Genomic DNA, 20,196 nt, shown 5'->3' on the forward strand with positions numbered 1-20,196 from the left:
CAATATCAGACACACAGCCTCCATGTATTTACATGAACATAGTTTCATGTAGTTACAGAAAATCCATTGGCTCTTTCAGAACATACACAGATGTGCCCTTGGGTAGAATATGAAAGACAAGCTGTGATAATGAGTCCTCCCATTATCTGGTCAACATAGCTGAGGGAATAGTCTTCTTTCCAGGTAATAAAGTGTTAATGATGAAATGAGGTTAAGTTCCATGTGTGAGAGTCAACGTCACAGAGCTGTTGTTGTGACTTCAAGTTGTTTCTGACTTATGGCAACCCAAGGCAACCTTATCATTGGGTTTTCTTGGCAAGTTTCTTCAGAAAGGGTTTGCCATTGCCATCTTCTGAGGCTGATAGAGCATGGCTTTTACAAAGTCACCCAGTGGGTTTCATGGCCAAGGTGGGAATCAAATCCTGGCCTCCAGAATTATACTCAAACCACTCAAACTACTACAATTGATCAATGGGGATGGTCAGTTGTCCAAAAGTACAAATTGTTAGGATCCTTCTCAGCAAAGGTTATAAAAAGCCTGAGAGAACAAAGTAGAACAAAAGGAAAGCTTGGGGGGAGGGCCCCCCCATCCCACCTCAAGGAAGTTAGTTGAGACTGAACAAAAGGGTCCAGACTCCCCATGAACAAGGACTACAAATCCCATCTGCATCATGATTAGTTAGCAGCTATTCAGCTTGCATCAGGGCATATGGTTATTTTGGCGATATTGGCTGAAATGATCTAGTCTTGCAGCTACTGTGTTTGCCTGAAGGAAGGTGCCTTCACATAAGAGATATCCTTTTGCTACTGCAGATTTCTTAGAATAAAGCCTTTTCCTTTAAAGTACACTAATTCTTCTCTCACACACTCCTTTCACATGGCTTTGCTTGGTTGGTGTGTTGCCCCTACAGAGACTGGGACGGAAAGTGCAAGTGGAACTCCAAAGTAACTTCCTACTGAATTATTAGGAAAAGAGGGGTGGTCAAATGAGTAGGTGGTGGTAACTCAGTTCATTTTGATGGTCTCAAGGGGTCCAATCCAGCTCAGGAAGAAGCAGACGAGGGACCCAAAGCCCTCACATAAACAAAGCTTTTCCAACAAAGCTTCCTGCTGTCAGTTGCAGCAACAAAAACAATCAAGTACCTGCAAGGCCTTAATTCTGTTTTCGGCTGGCAGTTTTGCTTCTTGGTCAAGGCAGCTATTCAATCTTTCTGTCACCTGGGTCAACCATATATGAAACTGGTCGATGTTGGTCTTATATCGCTCGTGTTCTTTTGTTATCTTTTCCAGTAGTCCCACTCTTCTCTGTGACAAAAGAGACACCGGGAACAGGGAGAGAAAGAGAGAGAGAGGGAGTTATCATTTGGCTCACACTTGCCATTAAAAAATAAATAAATCCAGAGCACAAAGAACCTGTTCTCCTACATCTTCCTACTGCTTCCCACGTTATTTGGCTCTTTTCAGGAATTCGAAACAATTAACCTTCAGTAGGAGGACAAAACAATGCATTCCAGTCATGGTTGTACAGTGGACCCTTGTTATACGCTGGGGTTTGGTTCCAAGATTCCCCGTGGATAACAAAATCCGTGTATGCTCAAGTCCCATTAAATATAATGACATAACAAAATGGTGTCCCTTATAAAAAATGGAAGATCAAGGTTTGATATTTGAAATTTATACTTTTTTTTAACATTTTCAAACCATATATGCTTGAATCCATGTATAAAAAATCCATGTATAAGAAGGGCCGACTATACTATAATTATTTAGTGTTTCATTAAACAAATACAAGATTTCAAGGGCTTACAAGGTCAAAGCTTTTGATCTTTTTTAAAGATAGAAAAGAAAAAGGAAAAAAATGCAAAATATTGATGCCAAAATTTTAATTTTATACCAAGGAAACCAACACTTTATATTATAAGAAACAACATGTACTTAAACATTCTGCAGCTTTGCAAAAGTTACTAAGCCTCCACAGGTTTATGCTTCCACCAGGGGGCCTGTGTAAGCTTTCCAGGTTTCTAGCCTTCCTTCTCCCCTTTATGAAAATATAAAGAAAAGTGTACAGACAATTTTCTACACACAGTGTTGCGGAGAAGTTTTCCATAATTCCGGAGCCAGTTAACCCTATCACTGGTTAAATCATTTGCTAAGAAGAGCACCAGAAAATCTATACTGGATCTGTCCAGCATCCTGTTTCCCACTACTGCAAAAGCAAAAACAAAATAACCAAAAACAAACAAACAAACAAACCCCAAACCAAACAAAAATGGCTATGGAAAGCCAACAAGCAGAGGATAGAAGCAGTAGCTTTCCCTCATTTTTCTTTATAGTGGTTTACTGCCTCAGAACATTGAGGTCCCACTCCAGGAGAAAGGGGGTATGTAAAAGAAAGAAAGAAAGAAAGAAAAGCCTTTTTCTGAATAAGGTTGAATCAATCTGTAGTATTAGTGGCCTCTGCTGTTGTGGCTATTGTTGTTGCTGTGTGCCTTCAAGTCATTTCTGACTTATGGTGACTCTAAGGTGGCCCTATCATGGAGTTTTCTTGGTGCGTTTCTTCAGACAGGATTTGTTACTGCCATCCTCTGAGGCTGAGAGAGTGTGACTCACTCAAGGTCACCCAACAGGGTTCCACAGCTGAATAGGGATTCAAACCCTGATCTCCAGAGTCACATCCCAACACTCAAATCACTACACCACACTGGCTCTCTAGACAGATGTAACCTGAGTTTAGAAAGGAGTGGGGGTGGACTATGACTTCCAGAATCCCTAAACCAATGTGGCCTATAAGCTTGCAAGATGGCAATTTCTGGGTAGACCAAAAAATTAATTTTCTAAATCCTGTCTAACATCTAAAGCTGACTGTTCTGCATATAAGAGCATCTGAGTGAATGGCTACCACCATACCTTATAATAGTGAATTCCACACATTAATTGCATGGGATTAATTGGGATTAATTGCAGTGTGAATGAAAGGGGATCCAATTTGTCAGTCTGCTATGGTCCTGGCAAAATCTCTTCTTGCATCCAAGATACCATAAGCTTCAGTACCCATTGGCAACATAGAGACTGGAGGTAGGAGGAAGCAATTTTCACTGCAATTGTGACAAGGAACAAATTGTTAAATCAACATCCCAGCTGTCACAATCCCAGGCCTATCCAGGGTCTCCCTCAATGTTTCTGCTAAACTTTAACAAAAAATTATAGGCATATGAATTTACTTAGATGTGTTTGATGTACAATTGTCCAGTGACATAGGAACAGGACACCTGTCTCTTTAATAGTTGCACAGAAGAAGGAATTTCAAAAGGTGTTGTCACATAAGCAACATTGGCTGGATTTCCCTTTTCTACACACCCATATAGGAGCACTGTTCCTTGTTTCACCTGATAACCTTAGCTTGATGTTACATCTATTTTGACTTGCAGGTGTGTCAAACTTGTTAATTATTGATGCCCACAACTAAGACAAATGGATGAACCAAGAGTAACATTTAAACTGTGTTATCCATCTGTGTAGCCATCTATTCCCCTGATCTTCTATAACTTAGGTGTATGTGTGCATGAGAAGACTCACAATATTTTTTTAAAATGTGTTGATTCAGAAAACGACCAATTGTAATATTTAAATATGATTAATTTTTAAAAGTTATAATATCAAAAGAAAATTTTGGAGGGTGTGGGTACTGCAAAAGGAGTGTTGAGGGCTGTACTTTGCTCACTCCTACCATAGACCCAAGTTCCTCTACATTGCATGATCAGGCACAGCTTTTATCCATTCACATTTTCTGCCTTGTTGATCATTCTGTTGGCCTCAGTCAAGGCTATATGAACTAAGAATCATCTGTGAGATAATAAAAGCAAACAGCAGTCATGCTTTCCCACTAATCAAAACTGACTGAGTATTAAACTACCAAAGTTCTTCCTGCTAAAGCCAGAAAGACAGGATGTCCCTGGTGGTAATTTACATTATTTGAAGAACTGATTGCCAATAATCCTTTTAGGCTGGGTCTGGCTCAAGACAGGGAATGGAAAACAAATTGAAAGCAAATCTGTAATAAAAATGTTTTGGTAAGACTGCTCTGAAAAAATTGAAAGAAGCTAGGGCGAGACAGGCTACATATGTTTTTGCCCTGCAGTAGTGACATCCTGGCTAAGCAAGAACTGGGGTGCCCAGTTTAAGAGACAGAAACTGATGGTCATGAAGAGGGAGTACAGATTGAAGCTCCCTGATTTCCCCCCTGGATTTTGAAATATTTGTATGTACATAATGAGATACCTTGGAGATGGGACCCAAGTCTAAATATGACAATCATTTACGTTTCCTATATACCTTATACACATAGCCTGTAATTTGACACACAATATTTTAAATAATTCTGTGCATGAAACAAAGTTTGTGTACCATCAGAAAGCAAAGGTGTCACTACCTTAGCCACCTATGTACAGAATTTTGGAATTCTGGGTAAGGGAGACTCAACTTGCAGTACAGTGGCAGAACTCAGGGAAGTTACTTTTTGGATAGTACTTTCCCAAATTGGATTGTCAGATTTAAAAATGGAGAGGGCTCCTACACCTTTAATGCCTGAGGGAATTTCAGTAGGTGTTGCTTAGAATGCAAGCAGGTAACAAGTGAAAACTATTGAAATTCCTTTTCCTACACAGAAGACATCTAGATTTCTGGCAACCCTGCCCAGAACCCACCAGCCAGCATGGCCAATGACCTTATTGGTTTGGGAGTGCTGGGAATTGTAGTCCAAAATGTAACCTTCCCAATATGTGTCATCCCAACTCATGGCAACCCTGTGGATGAGACATTTCCAAGACCCCCTATCTTCTACTGCTCCTCCTGGGTCCTGTAAATTTATGCCTATGAGCTCCTTAAATCAGTGGCGTCAGTAGGGTTGGTGTCATCCAGTGCAGTAACTCATGGTGTCACCTCCTCCATTGACTACCTCCACTACCATCATATACAGCATCTTTAGGAGTGTTTTTCATACTAACATTACTCATAAATCATAATTCCCTTATATCACTGAATCTAATGGTAACAATTGTGACATAAACAACTAACCCAATTAAAATTGTATTTTTAAATTACAAAATCATATGCACAGTCTAAATGTATTTACATATACAGAGTTTCATGTGCTTAAAGTGAACAGCTAGTAAAATGTGATGTTTTTAATGAAAGTTCTTTTTTTAAAAAAAATTGATTTAAAACACCAACAACAACCACCCTGGGGCCTCTCCTTTCTCCTCCCACTGAGCCTCACCCTACTCACCCCATATCTTCAGCATTTTAAAGGGATGCAGGCAAATGTATCGGTGTAGATCTTCTCAGTCATTATTTTTGTTTTCTTTAAGTTGAGCAGTAAGCCTGACTTTGCATTTTCTTCTTTGATCTTATGGTAACCTTAAAGTGCATCTATCATGGGGTTTTCCTGATAAGCTTCATTTAGATGAGTTTTCCCCTTGCTTTCCCCTGAGGCTAAGAAACTACAACTTGCCCAAGACCACCCAGTGGGTTTCCATGGATGATTATAGGGAATTGAATTCTGGTCTGCCAGAGTCTTAGTCCAATACTCCAACCGTTGCACCAGACTGGTTCTCAAACTCTAACTTCTGCTCTCTAAATTACAAATCCCAGGATTTCATAGGATGGAATCATGGCAGTTAAAGTGAAATCTGTGCTACAACTGTGGATGATGTGTGTTGCAGTCCAATACATCTGGAAGGCGCCGGGTTGGTCAAGTCTGATGTAGATGGTACTTACCTTATGAGATTAAGTTCCAAAAATCATCCAGTTAAACAGGTAAAATAATAAAATAAGTAAGTTTAGGTCTAGGACACACCAGAAGATCAACCAACTCCATATTTGTGGCCCAAGAGAAGCTCCTCTGCTTGTCAGCCTTGACTGGTTAAATCACACTACCATAACACGTCCAGTTTACAAACAGCTGAACATAACCATGCAATGGGAAAAAGCATTATGAAGCAGAGGATTCTCATGGTCACATATAACTGGGAACTGAAAGTGCCACTGCAACAGTGAGCCTTTGTCCTTTTTGGCTAAACCAACATTAAAGATCAGCTTTTGTGCTTATCTACATCTACGTTTCACCTCCTTTATCCTGCAATTTCTATTTTCACCATTTTCCCTGTCTTCATTAATATATCTTCTTACCTGTGCTTCATTCTTGACTTCTTCATATTCTTCCTTCATTTTCTTTTGGACATCTTCATCTACACTTGGATCTCCAATACGGTTATACAGAGAAATGGCTTCTTCCAGTAGCCGTTCCAGCAGAGCTGCCTGATTTACAACATCGTTCAGCAGGACTTGAGCATGGCTGAGCTGCCATTGCTTCTCTTTTAAACCAAGCTGTAGTTCTATGTCTGGCTCCAAGGTTACCTTCATGTTGTGAATCCATGCATAGAATTCATCCTGGGCCTTCAAGTATTCACTCCAGTGCAACCACACCCACTCAATACGACTGTCAGGGGAAAGAAAGATAGCTAGATATATTAAGTGTCACTCCCCAAAAGAATCTTAAAGCTAGAGAACTAGATTAAATGGAGACCCTCTTCCAAAACATTTTTGAGGCCCCCAACTGATGACCACCTGCTCCTTCCATGCCAGTGATGCTGCTATGGTTGATCTTCCTACATGATTGAACTTTGAAGGATCTCTGGTGTTAAGGTACCCTATACTCCTTTTGCTCAATATGTGGTTTTATTTTTTCATATTTGATATGAAAAATAGGCTGAATTCCTATACACCCTTCTTATCTGACTATCCAGGGGTTGTCTCAGATACAATCAATGTTTCGTCTCTCTGGAGTTAAAGCCATCCATCATCTTCAAACTCTTTTGTCAATTCCATGGAAAAACCCATCGTCTATGGGATCAAACAGACTGGCAGCGCTTGGAGCAACCTCTGGCCACTCCCCATTCGGCGTGGGACCATGATGACCAGATGCTGTGGTCCTGAGGGCAGCCACAGTGGTGGTGTGTGTCGGCAAGGCAACAGACCGCTGGCAAGGAGCAGGGTTTGTTTGTTTGTTTTTGGCAGTTTTTTTGGAGCTGGGTTTGGGTTGCCTTGGCTGGCTGCACATGGCTTTGCCCTGATCCAGGGACATGTGTCATCTGTATGCCCTGGATTGCCCAAAAGGTGGTGCTTAAGGCTCATCTGTTTTAGGCCTATGTTACACTGCATCAAGTACCCTTGAGGATGAAAAACAGATGTAGACATCCGTCCCTCATATGGCCATCTATTGCCCAAGCCCCATTCTATCCAATGGGGTTTTCAGCTACACGCTTTTTGCTTTACGCGGGGATCCAGAATGTCCCCCGTAAAGCGAGGGCTGACTGTAATAGTCTGCTTTGATATTTAAAAAGTGGGGGAAGAGTATTATGGCCCCTTTAAGATTAACAGATTCATTTTAACATGAGATTTTGTGGATTGCAATCCACTTCCTCTGGCACACTATGGAATTTAATATTCAAGCTTTAGGCATATACACACAGTTTTATTATTGTGGCAGTGGGACCAGAATGAAATGGGATAATGAAAAGTATATTGCTAACATAGACCACAGACCTAAGGGCTGGTTTGCACAAACATTCAGGCCTCTCTGTACTATACAATACAAGACTATCATGCTGTTCATTGTCTCTGAGGTACAGAGGTTATTGCTACTGCTCCTTTTCACATGTGCCAGCCCCAGATTCTTGAGGTGGCTGCTTCACTCTACTTAGCAGTGGGACCTCACCTTGAATATTCTGGAAAAAAATGGCAGAGAAATATGTATCAAGCCTTCTAGTCTTGGGTTGACCAGGTGGCTAAGAATTCAGCTGGCTGGTAGACCTCTAGGAGTCAGCACTTGGCCATTGTACCTGTGACAATGTGTGATGTATATGGCTGTTTCTTCCCACATGGCTTTAATATCCTTCAGTTTGGATAATATCTCATGCTTTTTTTCCTCACTGGTGCACTGTAGGAGAGCATCGGCCTTCATTAGAACCAAATCCATTTTCAGTCGGCCTTCCGGTTCCAATGCACAGATTTTCTGTAAGAAAAAATGCACAGTAAAATTAATCCATGAAACATTTTCTAAATAGAAGCTTACGAGTATAAAAACAGACCCCCCTTTTTTTTAAAAAAAAAAATACTGTTACTGATAAAGAGCCATTATGGTGTAAGTGGTTTGAATATTGAACCAAGACTGCTGAAGACCAGGGTTTGGATCCCCATGGAAACTCACTGGGAAGTTACACTCTCTCAGCCTCAGAGGTAGGCAATGGCAAGATCCTCTAAACAATTTGCCCCTCTGAAGAAATCTTGCCAAGAAAACCTGGTTATACATTCATTTTAGGATTGTACTGAGCAAATTACAGAAAATCAGAAGGAGTAATAGCTCTCACTGAAGAATGGAAGTTTGGAAAGCTGCATTCTGCAATGCCAGTATAAACAGCTGGATAAGAATAATGGGCATCATCAGGTTCTGCAGACTTCCACCAGTGGAAGATAGTACAATATCTTTAAAATGCCTTCTCCCAGAAAGTACATAGGAAATTTTTCAAGATTTATTCTAGTCTGGAAATGATTAATTGTGAGGTGCTGTTTTAAAGGTTATATCTGTTCCTTTTATTTAAATTGTGATGTCCTATTTGTTATTGTTCATTACTTCTGTATCTAAATATTGTTTTCTGTATTCAATTATATATATTTTAGATACTGATAACCTGCTTTTCAGGCTATAAATTTAAAACAGCAACGAGGAGGCAATACAAGTATTGTGGAGCTATAACACAACCAAGCATCACAGCTCCAGGCCTATAAATTGTGGAGAGCTCATTGTAATTGCCTCTATCTAGTGATTGCTATCTTATTTCTAAACCAGATTTCCATATGTCAGTCTGCCAATCCAGGTGTACAAAAGGTGAAATGATCAGGGGCAGAACCCACACAGGCTACTGCTTGCAGTGCAGTAGAACCTGTGAGGTGAACTCTCATCCAGAAGCACAGAATGAAGGATGATATGAATATGAAAGCCTTCAACTTCACATAAGATATGAATAGTTTAAGAGCAGTTGTAACTACATAGCCTTGGGTTTGATTAACCACCTGGCTGGGGAGCTAAGATGACTACATCTTATAGATGTGGAGATGGCCACCAACTTGGACAGCTTTAGGGAAAAAATGGGCAAATTCATGGAGCATGGGGCTATCAGTGTCTCCTAGTCCAAATGCATCTTTTTCTTCCAGGACACCGGAAATAGTATACCTGTGAACACCAGTTGTGGAGGAACAGGAATGCATACATATGAGGAGCTTTTGGTTGTTCAGTCTAAGAACACAATGCTGGACTAGATAAGCCCCCAATCTGACACTAAAGGTCTCTTTGGTTAACTTCTTATCTTTTTATTCCCCCTTTACTTCATGGCCATCCGTAAAGTTGGAAGAGCCCACAAGGGTCATCCAGTCCAATCCCCTGCCATGCAGGAAGACACCATCAAAGCACCCCGATGGTCATTCAGCCTCTGTTTAAAAACCTCCAAAGAAGGAGACTCCACCACACTTGGAGGCAGCTTATTCCAATGTTGAACAGCTCTCACCATCAGGTAGTTCTTCCTAATGTTTAAACGGAATCTCTTCATTCTTTCCCCACCCTCTTTTTTATATGGAGGCATTTCAAAAACAGTTTCAAAATTGCTCAGGGACTAGGTGAAAAGGACTGTCTTTACAATGCCAAAGTGTTACTCAATAAATGTCTTTCACGCCTTGCTTTTGGTACAAACTTGCAGAACTCTCTCCCTCTCCCCCTCCCCTTTTCCTCCTATCATCACAAGCTCAACCAGGGAAGGGAAATGGCATTTTTAGACGGAATGTGGTGAAGGTATCTTTAAACAGCCTCACTGTTCACTCAGTATTCTGACTGAAACCACAGTTTTTGGGGGGATGGCATTAGATATATGGTTTGTTTTTACACAGAGTGATCAGGTTGACAGCCTGATCAGGAATCTGTACTCAGGACAAGGGGCTACTATCAGAACAGAACACGGAGAAACAGAATGGTTCTCAATTGGCAAAGGAGTCAGACAAGGCTGCATCATTTCACCCTATCTGTTCAACTTGTATGCAGAACATATTATAAGAAAAGCAGGCTTGGACACAGAAGGAGAAGGAGGAGTGAAAATTGAAGGAAGTATTATCAACAATCTAAGATATGCAGATGACACCATAGTATTAGCAGAAAACTTTAAAGACCTGGAACACCTACTACGGAAGTTCAAAGAAGAAAGTGCAAAGGCAGGCCTAATGATGAACATGAAAAAAACAAAAATAATGACCACCGAGGACCTTCACAAGTTCAAACCGAGACAATGAAGAAACAGAAATAGTAAAAGAATTTCCATACCTGGGATCAAATATTGACAGAAATGGGGACCGCAGTCAGGAAATCATAAGATTAAGAATGGGGAGGATGGATATGAAAGAACTAGAAAAGATTCTAAAATGCAAAGACATACAACTCAGCACAAAAATACAATGGTTCCTTACCTTATAGGGGGATCCATTCCAGACCCCCACTACATAAGGCGAAAAACGTATTTGCTCGAGCCCTATTCAGTATAATGGGGATCATGCTCACGGTGCAGCAGCACATGGTTGCCGCAGGAGTGTGCACCATTCATTGTTTTGTTGTGCAGCTTCAGCGTAAGCTGAATGCCGCATATAGTGCACCTGCATATGGCATAGGAGCACTGTAGAAACCATCGTATTCCCTATCACCATGTATGGATGTGACAGCTGGACAGTTAAGAAAAATGATAGGAAGAAAATCAATTCATTTGAGATGTGGTGCTGAAGAACAGTACTGAGGACCCCATGGACAGCCAAAAGGACAAACAGATGGGTCCTAGAGCAGATCAAGCCAGAAACCTCCCTGAAAGCCAAGATGACCAAACAGACTGTCATACTTTGGACACATCTTGAGAAGGAAGGACTCATTGGAAAAGACAATAATGCTGGGAAAGTATGAAGAGAGGAAGGCCACATGCTAGCTGGATGGACTCTATTAAGGAGGTCACAGGTATGAGGTTGCAGGAATTAAACAGAGCAGTGGAGGACAGGGGGTCTTGGAGATGTTTCATCCATAGGGTCACCATGAGTTGAGAACAACAACAAGACCAGGTGTTATAACCGCAAAGGAGAAGAAAGCACTGCAAAATGTGGAACGTTCAAGAAAAATGTAGGACATTACCAAATGAAAGCTAAAATCACTCATATAAATATAAATTCATGCATGCTTCTTTGTCACGCTCAAAATGTAGAACATTTTGGAATTCCTCCTGAACAGAAGGCTGACATGTAGGACATGTGCTGGAAAAGGAGGATGTCTTGTCATCCTGTTTTTACATGTTCCCCTTTTCTCCATTCCTACATGACAGAATTCTTCCAGTTTTACAATGTGCAAAGTGTTTAGCTTGAAGCAAAACTGACCAAAGAGGGACAAGGCAAAGATGATTGCAGAAATACTCTCCCCCACCCTCTCTAATAATACGATTTTTAATATAATTCAAATGGTAGGAAATTTGGGATAGATAAAAGAAACATTTCTTCACATAGCATGTAAGTTAAACTGCCACAAGACATAGTAATATTGGGTGTCACCCTAGAATGGTCCAGCAGGGATCTCTATGTTCTAGGTTCTTTTCCTAGGTTCTTTTGCTGAATCAGATAAAGTACAATTTATGATAACTATCCTAGAGGCAAGCTACATTAATGGCAAGTAGCAATGTGAAAAAGCATTTGAATTTTTCACAATCTGTCCCCCCCACCTGCTGAAATGGCCTTTAAAATAGCCATATATCCTTCTTGCACTAGAATAAAGTTTGATTTGCTGAATTATGGAGTATCACCTGCCCCAATAGGGATTTGAAAGTGTTGTTGTTAACTGCCCTCGAGTTGACCACGACTCATGATGACCCTGTCAATGAGACATCTCCAAGACCCCCTGTCCTCAACTGCTCTGCTCAGGTCTTGTAAATTCAGGCCCGTGAGCTCCCTAATTGTGTTTCTCCATCTGGCATGAGGTGTTTCTTTTTCTACTGCCCTCTACCTTCCCTTGCATTATTGTCTTTTCTGATGAATCATGCCTTCTCATGAAGTGGCCAAAGTACGGCAGCCTCAGTTTATTCATCTTGGCCTTCAGGGAGAGTTCAGGCTTTATCTGTTCTAGGACCCATTTGTTCCTCTTTTTGGCTGCCCATGGTATCCTCAGGACTCTTTTCCAGCACCACATTTAGAATGCATTGAAAATATTACAGGATATTAAAATGACCCATGTCCAAAGGAGTATGTCTCTCTGTGTGTATACTGTATGTGCACACATGAAGAATCAAGTATGTTCTACCCAAACACTCCGGGGAATTAAAACACAAGTTGGAATAAAAGCAAAATAAACTTAGATAAAAAGAAATTAAAAAAGCATACAGTTCTTGCACTGTGGGTTATTTTCTGACTCCAACAAATTGTAACATTGAACACAAAAGAACTAATTTCAGTTCTTCCTGATTGGGGCCACCCCATGGAGGCAACCAAGGAACAACATTTCTGCTTGACTGAATCATTGTTATTATAAACTAGCAGGTGATTTTAAACAGTAGTGCAGCTCACAAAGAGGGGAGCAAGGCCCAGCTTTCACTGTGCTAAATAAACTTATATTAGCAGAATGTGCCTTAATTTTCTGGCTTTTAAAATGCTTTTGTCTAGCATTATCATAATTCAGACCTCTATACTCCAGCTTTTGATTCAGCTAATACCCAATGTAGCTTTATAGTAATTAAAATCCTTAACAAGTACATTAAACAACCATAACACAAAAATCCAAAATCATTGCAGTAAGAAACAATCCACAGAAACAAAAAGCAACATGCACACCATTCTGTTTAAATGTGATGAAACACCACACATGCATGGATGACTTAAACAGAGAAACAAACAAAACATGTCTGAGGCCTCTAGTTTAAACTGGGACTTTGGTGTGGAAGCAGATTTTTTTAACCCTTTGTCCACTGCTGTTGTCCTGATATTGATTAGAAGTGGAAGCACACATCTTCTATCTGCATTTGAAGGAAGCTCCCATGTGTGCCAATAGGAAGCTTTTTTTCCAAACCAGAAAGCAAGCTTGTGCCTCTTGTTCTGGAATGCAATCACACTTGGAGGGAGGGGAAGGTTAAGTACCTCTTTTCTCCCTCACTGGTATTAGGGCCCCTATACCACTTAAAAATGTGAGTGTTGTGTAGTGATTTGAGTGTTGGACTATGACTCTGGAGACCAGGGTTCGATTCCCAGCTTGACCATGAAAATCCACTGGGTGACCTTGTGCAAGTCACATGCTCTCTGCCTCAGGGAAGGCAATGGCAAACCTCTTCTTGCCAAGAAAACCTTATTTTAAGTTTATCTTAGGGTTGCCCTAAGTCAGAAATGACTTGAAAGCACACAACAACTACAACAATGCCTTTTAAAACATGTTTTTTGTTTTGTTTGGCCCACAATGAGAAAGCCCTCAGACCCGTAGAACAATGCTCTCCCCAGAGAAGGAGCAAGAGAAAAAATTATTCCAGAATTTTTGTGACACCACTGACCCTATGCCAAGTAACCATGTATCACAAAGAATAACCATGTGCTACGAACAATAGGAGCTTTTGGAAAAGGTCCTCAAAGCAGATATTAACATTCAGACAAACTAGGTCCAATCTATCTAAAAGACTGCACTTCCCAATACGTCCCTGCCCCAGTTTTAAGATATCCTGGGGAGGCTTTCTCTTGGTACCACCACTATCATAGGCATGTTTGGTGAGGACATGGGAGAGAGCCTTCTTGGTGGCTACTCACAGCCTGTGGAATTCCCTGTCACAAAAAGTTAGGTTAGTTCTCAGCAATCTTTCTGCCATGATCTGCAGATTTTTTTCTCTTTATTCCAGGTTTTTGAGTGTAAACTGGTACAGAAGGTCTTTTAAACAAATGGTGTTGTATTTGGATCATTCTAATAACCTTTTACATTTATTTAAATTAATGTTTTGACATTATTGTGTTTCAATTGTATTTTGTTTTAACTTGTATTGTTTGCTACTTTGGGCCTCAGATTCTAAGAAAGGATTCATATAAATTAAAACAAACAAACAAACAAACATCATGGCAGATTTATAAGACAAGTGTACCATAGTTAGTGAAGTGGATGTGTTCTGGGCTTTACTCCTTTAACAGAAAATGTGGTACTAGAAGCAGAAATTACATGGAAAGATTAGGTATAGGCCCTTGTACCACAGCAAAGAGGAGCAGTTAAGTATGTTTCATTTATTATTATTATTATTGTTATTGTTATTGTTATTATTATTATTAACCTTTATTTATAAAGCGCTGTAAATTTACACAGCGCTGTACATACAACCTATTTAATTGGACGGTTCCCTGCCCTCAGGCTTACAATCTAAAAAGACACGACACAAAAGGAGAAGGGAGTGGTGGTGGGAAAGGGGCCTGTCTAGTAAGATAATACATATAAAATACATATCAATACAGGAAATGATTCAATAAAACAGACAACAAAAGAACATCAAATAGCAAGTGACAATTATGCAATGCCTGGGAACGCTTCTCTGAACAGGATGGTCTTCAGTTCCATTTTGAAGCTGGTTAAAGAAGTGATGGCTCTTGTTCACTGGGGAAGAAGGTTCCAGGAGTGAGGGGCAGAGAGTGAAAAGGGGCGAATCCGAGATGGGGCAGAGGAAATTTTGGACTGGGACAGCAGACCTTGACTACCAGAATGGAGGGCCCTAGTGGGAAGGTGAGGGGAAATAAGGTCTGATAAGTAAGGAGGGGCCAGCCCATGGAGGGCTTTAAACATCAACAGCAGGAGCTTATACTGAATGCGGAAAGGGAGGGGGAGCCAGTGAAGGGATGCCAACACAGGAGAGATGTGGTCAGAGCGGTGGGTGGATGTGATAATGCGTGCAGCTGAATGCTGGACAGAAATTAAAGGACGGAGGTGAGAGCGAGGAAGCCCAGCCAGGAGGATGTTGCAGTAATCGAGTTGTGAGACCACTAGGGCATGGACCAGGATCTTGGCAGTAGAGGCGGAGAGATATGGTCGGATTTTGGCAATATTGTTTCAGCAAACATTTCATTCAAAACTAAGAATATGCATATGTGAAATGATACAACCAGGTTTATATAAGTAAACAAAAACATTCTAGTGACTACTTGAAAGCTTCTTCCAAAGTTCATTAAGAGAAGATATTTTGTTTCCCAAACCTCCACTTTTCTTATGGTTTACATTTTGATGGTCAAACCTATAGATCTATTTTTTAAAAAACATGTTGGAGGTAGCTGAAGAGGCAGGCTTATCTGCTCTCCCCTTTTCTCACTGTTTTGCTGTTCACACATGCTCACGAATGAATTTTGTAGGCAGCTGCTCTTTGCCTTGACTGTTGTTGGCAGGCACATACCACGACAGTAGGACTACCTAAAGCTTAAAGTTTATTGCATTATTTACTAATGACTTAATACTGCAACCTGACACCAAAAGTCTGTGTTTCTCTGCCCATCCTTCACTATCACACCAATACAGGTGCTGCTAAAAAAACCTCCAGCTAGACAGAGGATAAGGAAGAATGGAGGTTGGACATGCATAAAAAGACTTTGTCAAAAGCAGCATTGTCAGAGGCTTTGTAACCTGGGGCATACCTGTATTGCATAAAAATGACATCTGGAAACACCTCTGATCAGAATCATCTCCTTTTTCTTACCTCTGTGTCCCTCAGCCTGGCCTCCAAGGCAGACCGAGGCCCCTTGGTATTGTCATTGACCTTTAATCTCTCTTGGATAGTCTTCATCCAATCTAATGCTTTCTCCACACTGCTGTCAAATTCATCCTGAGGTGGCTGGGTCATTGCATTAGAAGAAACTGGGGGAGGAAAACAACAGTACTAAGAGGAGTTCAAAATGAAGTGACTTCCCTGAGGCATCTCTCCAGTTGTGAGCTGGTTTAGACATTTGAAGAATGAAGAATGTGCTGAGAAGTAAAAGGCAGCTCATACTTGTTCGTCTCTGTATCATCTAAAATGAAACTTTTGCAGCTTTCCCTACTCAAACAGAAAAAACAAACCATACAATACAGAAAATATGCCCTATGATGAGTACCGTATATATTCGACTATAAGTCAACCTCATGTATAAGTCGAGGGCAGATTTGAGTGCCAAAATTATGGATTTTGATATGACCCTTGGATATGTCGAGGGTAAAACCTAAGGGCATTTAACAAAGGACCTACAGGATGAAGCAAAGCAAAACAATGTCAAAGAACTTCCATAACTTAGGGGCTGGATATGTTTAGCCTGGGGAAGAGAAGGTTAAGAGGTGATATGATAACCATGTTTAAATATCTGAAGGGTTGTCATATTGAGGATGGAGCAAACTTGTTTTCTGCTGCTCCAGAGAGAAGGGGACAGAACAATCAATTGAAACTACAGGAAAAGAGATTCCATCCCAACATTAGGAAGAACTTCCTGAGCTGTTCAACTGTGAAACACGCTTCCTCAGAGAGTGGTGAAGTTTTCTTCTTTGAGTTTTTAAAAGAGAGGCTGGATGGCCATCTGTCAGGGATGCTTTGATTGTGTCTTCCTGCATGGCAGAATGGGGCTGGATGTCCCTTCTCTTCCAACTCTATGATTCTTTGATATAGCTTGCATATATCATGTCAAAAAATGTGAAAGTTCAGAGTACAACCACAGACTGACCCCAAACAGTGGTAGAAATGTAAATTTTCAGGCAATGTTTGGAGGGGAAAAAACTTTCCTAACAAATAGAGTAATTTTTCAGAAAACAATGGGGGGGGGGGGAGTGACACTAGAACCCTTTACTGATTGAAAGTCACTTTGTTACTTTAAGAACATAAAATTCATTATATAAATAAGATTGGCATAAAATGATTATGTTTGGTATATGAAAAGGCATATATTTCATCCTGATACTCCCTCTTCAATAGAGCCATTAAAGGTACAGTTTTCACTCTGGCAACCTAGTCAGAGTTCTAGTGTTGAACTATGGGCATGCACTAGATCTCTCAAGCAGAGAAAGTGCTTCACTTAAGCGCAAATCTCAGAAGTTCATAGGATAGACCCACTGAAGTATCATCAAATTGCTGTGAATGTGGAATGTGGATATATATTTGGTCTGCTCCACTTACTTTATGTGAGTGGGTACTAATTGCAACCTTTCAACTGTTTTTTTAAAGAAGTCTGGGTCTTGTAGCACTTTGTGGGCTGCTGGCATGGATTCACAAGTGTGTGTGTGAATTGGCCATTACTCTGCTTTGTTGCCACGCCTCAAACTTTCTCTTCCAGTCATCACAGCAAAAATGTCCCCAGGCACCCAAAGCTTCATAGTCAATAGCCACACACAAGGTGAAACTTCTCTAAAAGCAGGTGGGGTTCATCTAGGGACAGGGTGTGTTTCTGCATAGTGAAGGGGGAAAAAACCACCTGCATGCAGAGAATGTAATGTACCTGGAAGAATCCTCCATGAAAGACAGCAAGGAAGATGGAAATCCCTGATTGCATAATGTTTGCCAGGACAACTCAGAACTACACTTATAATTCCTACCCAACCTAGGGCCCTCCAGATGTGTTAGACTGCAACTCTTATTATGCCCTGGCCTTGCTACCAGGGAGTAATGAGAGTTCTAGTCTAAAAAGCTCCTGGTTATCCAGTTCCTAATCTCCTGATGTAGGTTATCTGTTTTTAAAATCACATCATTTTAAGCAATATATCATGGAAGAAGATCAGTTTCTTCAAAAGGTGTCAGATAGCAACACCATCCAGTCTGCTGGACAAGTTTAATAATAAATAATAAAAGCTTTATTTTTACCCTGCCTTTCTGTCAGAAAGACAATCAAGGTGGCTTACATTTAAAAGAAAGCATACAATATCCCTATTATTCCCTCCCTCCTCTAAAACTTCAATTAAACACCTTAACCATTAAAACAATACATTAAAATAATCAAAGATGGGTGAGTGAGACTACAGAGTACTCAGTGAAATGGCAGATTCAATTGGTGGCTGGGTTTTCTGTTCAGGAAAGGCCTGCCGAAAGAGATCTGTCTTCACAGCCTTTTTAAAGATCTCCAAGATGGTAATATGACAGATCTTCTCTGGCAGGTTGTTCCATAATCTGGGAGTCACTGAAGAAAAGGTCCTCTGGGTAGTTGCAGACAACCTGGTCTTTATAGGTTGCAATAGATTCTTGCCAGAGGACCTGGGTGCACGGGGTGGATTATACAGGAGGTGATCCCGTAGATAGGTTGGATCCAAGCCATGTAGGGCTTTAAAGGTCATTATCAACACCTTGTACTGTGCCCAGAAACTAATATGCAGCCAGTGGTGCAATTTTAAGATAGGTGTTATGTGGTCACTTCTGGTTTTTCTAGTGACCAACCTGGCTGCCATATTTTGAACTAACTGAAGTTTCCGGACTAGGCACAAGGGTAGCCTCATGTAAAGCGCACTGCAGAAGACAAGTCGTAAGGTTACTAGCGCATGTACAACAGTTTCCTGTCAAGGACTAAAACAATTGCATTGTGCAATCTTTGTTAGTCAGCTCTTCATGACACATGCACACAACTGTGTTCTTTTCCCCCCTACTGATAGGGGTTGGAGGTCATTTTCTCAGAGCTTGGAAAATTATCTTCATAACTGACATAATTTGGAGTGCTGGTTATCAGCTATAAACCTCTGTATGTCTCATGTCCAGGCTACCTGGCAGCCCATATGTATGAGCCTGCCTCGGCCCTAACATCATCTGGAGAGGTCCTTTTCTTAGTCCTACCAGCATCACAAGCACAGTTGATGGGGAAGCAATGGAGGGCCTTTTTGGTGAATGCTCCTACACTGAGGAACTCATCATAGCGATCATAGCCGTTTTCACTTTGAAAAGATGTCAGGGGGAGGATTGGGGTTTAGGGTTTTTTTAATTGTAATTTTTAATTGTTTGATGTTTTAATTATACTGTTGGAATCCACTTTGATTCCTTTGTGAAAAAGCGGAATATTTATTATTATTATTATTATTATTATTATTATTATTATTATTATTACAAGGAAGAAGGACCAAACTTGTTTTCTCCTGCTTCAAAGGGCACGGCCAAAACCAATGGATTACAATATTACAAGAACAGAGATTTCACCTAAACATTAGTAGGAACTTCCTGATGGTAAGAGCTGTTCAACAATGACTACCTTCTTTTGGGGGGTAGGTTCTTGGGCTAGGCTACCTTTGTGGGACTCCCAACTCTAGTTCTATTATTATGGTCAATAGAAACGGTAGCTAGACTCAACTGTTTTTCAAGGCAGGTGGAAAAACATGTAAGAAAGGCCCAGGAAGGAGGCATAACAGTGGGCCAATGGCACTTGCTATGACTGTTGGAGTGAAGGATAGCTCTGATGTATTGTTGTCAAAACTCAGGTCTGGGCTTTGAGTCTCCAGTTTCCATGGGTCATCTCCAGGCAAGAGACAAGGGTTTGAATTCATTTTTGATGGGCTTAGCTCTGGGAAAGAGGAAAGGGCTATTTTGAAATATCCAGCTCAGTTAGTACAAACAGAAGCTTGCTACAATTTGCAAAGGCTTAATTGATTTGTTGCTGAAACTTGCAAAGACTCTCCAGGATGGTCTATATTAGTTAGTTAGTTTCTCCCTTCCTTCCTGCCAGGGCTCACCTTCTGTTCTACTCTGTTTCCACCTTGGGCTCTGCTCTACATCTACCTTCTGGCTAAAAGCAAGTGGGCTAGATAAAATGTACTTTATCCTGGTTCCTGAAATAAGTGAAAAGGAATAATCCCTTCATTTTACCTTGATCTGGGAACAGCCACTTTAGCTAAGATTTTTCTCTTAATTTTCAAACAGGAAAATATGTATGTTTGAATGAAAAGCAATGGACAACTATGGCTGGTACTTAATTCATAATGCTTTATGCTTAATGAATAATGGCATCAGCAGGAGCTGTCCCTTGGTCTCAGGTTTTGACCCTAAAATTTCAGGGCATGTGAAAATCCAGAACTGGCTTCCCTACTCTGACACCAACCTTGTGTTGGACACACAGAAGTTTAAACAAATTATTTTTGCTTGTTTC

At 40.7% G+C, this 20,196-nt stretch overlaps 1 protein-coding gene across 4 annotated transcripts in view; it reads right to left on the reverse strand.

The window, feature by feature from the left end:
* The window catches only part of SYNE3 (spectrin repeat containing nuclear envelope family member 3), a 111,420-nt gene that overhangs the window by 49,925 nt on the left and 41,299 nt on the right, over positions 1 to 20,196 (reverse strand). For all 4 annotated transcript variants that reach the window (XR_006101585.1, XM_042446730.1, XM_042446729.1 and 1 more), the window contains exons 3-6: positions 15,819 to 15,976; positions 7,899 to 8,071; positions 6,187 to 6,496; positions 1,144 to 1,305 (exon numbers count right to left, since the gene is read on the reverse strand). Coding sequence is in view for 3 of the 4 variants with exons in the window: in XM_042446730.1 (XP_042302664.1) it covers positions 1,144 to 1,305; positions 6,187 to 6,496; positions 7,899 to 8,071; positions 15,819 to 15,962 (789 nt within the window). In the remaining variant the exon portion in view is untranslated. The remainder of the gene's footprint in view (positions 1 to 1,143; positions 1,306 to 6,186; positions 6,497 to 7,898; positions 8,072 to 15,818; positions 15,977 to 20,196) is intronic.

The sequence above is a fragment of the Sceloporus undulatus genome, chromosome 1 (genome assembly GCF_019175285.1).
Source record: "Sceloporus undulatus isolate JIND9_A2432 ecotype Alabama chromosome 1, SceUnd_v1.1, whole genome shotgun sequence".
Taxonomy (NCBI): domain Eukaryota; kingdom Metazoa; phylum Chordata; class Lepidosauria; order Squamata; family Phrynosomatidae; genus Sceloporus; species Sceloporus undulatus.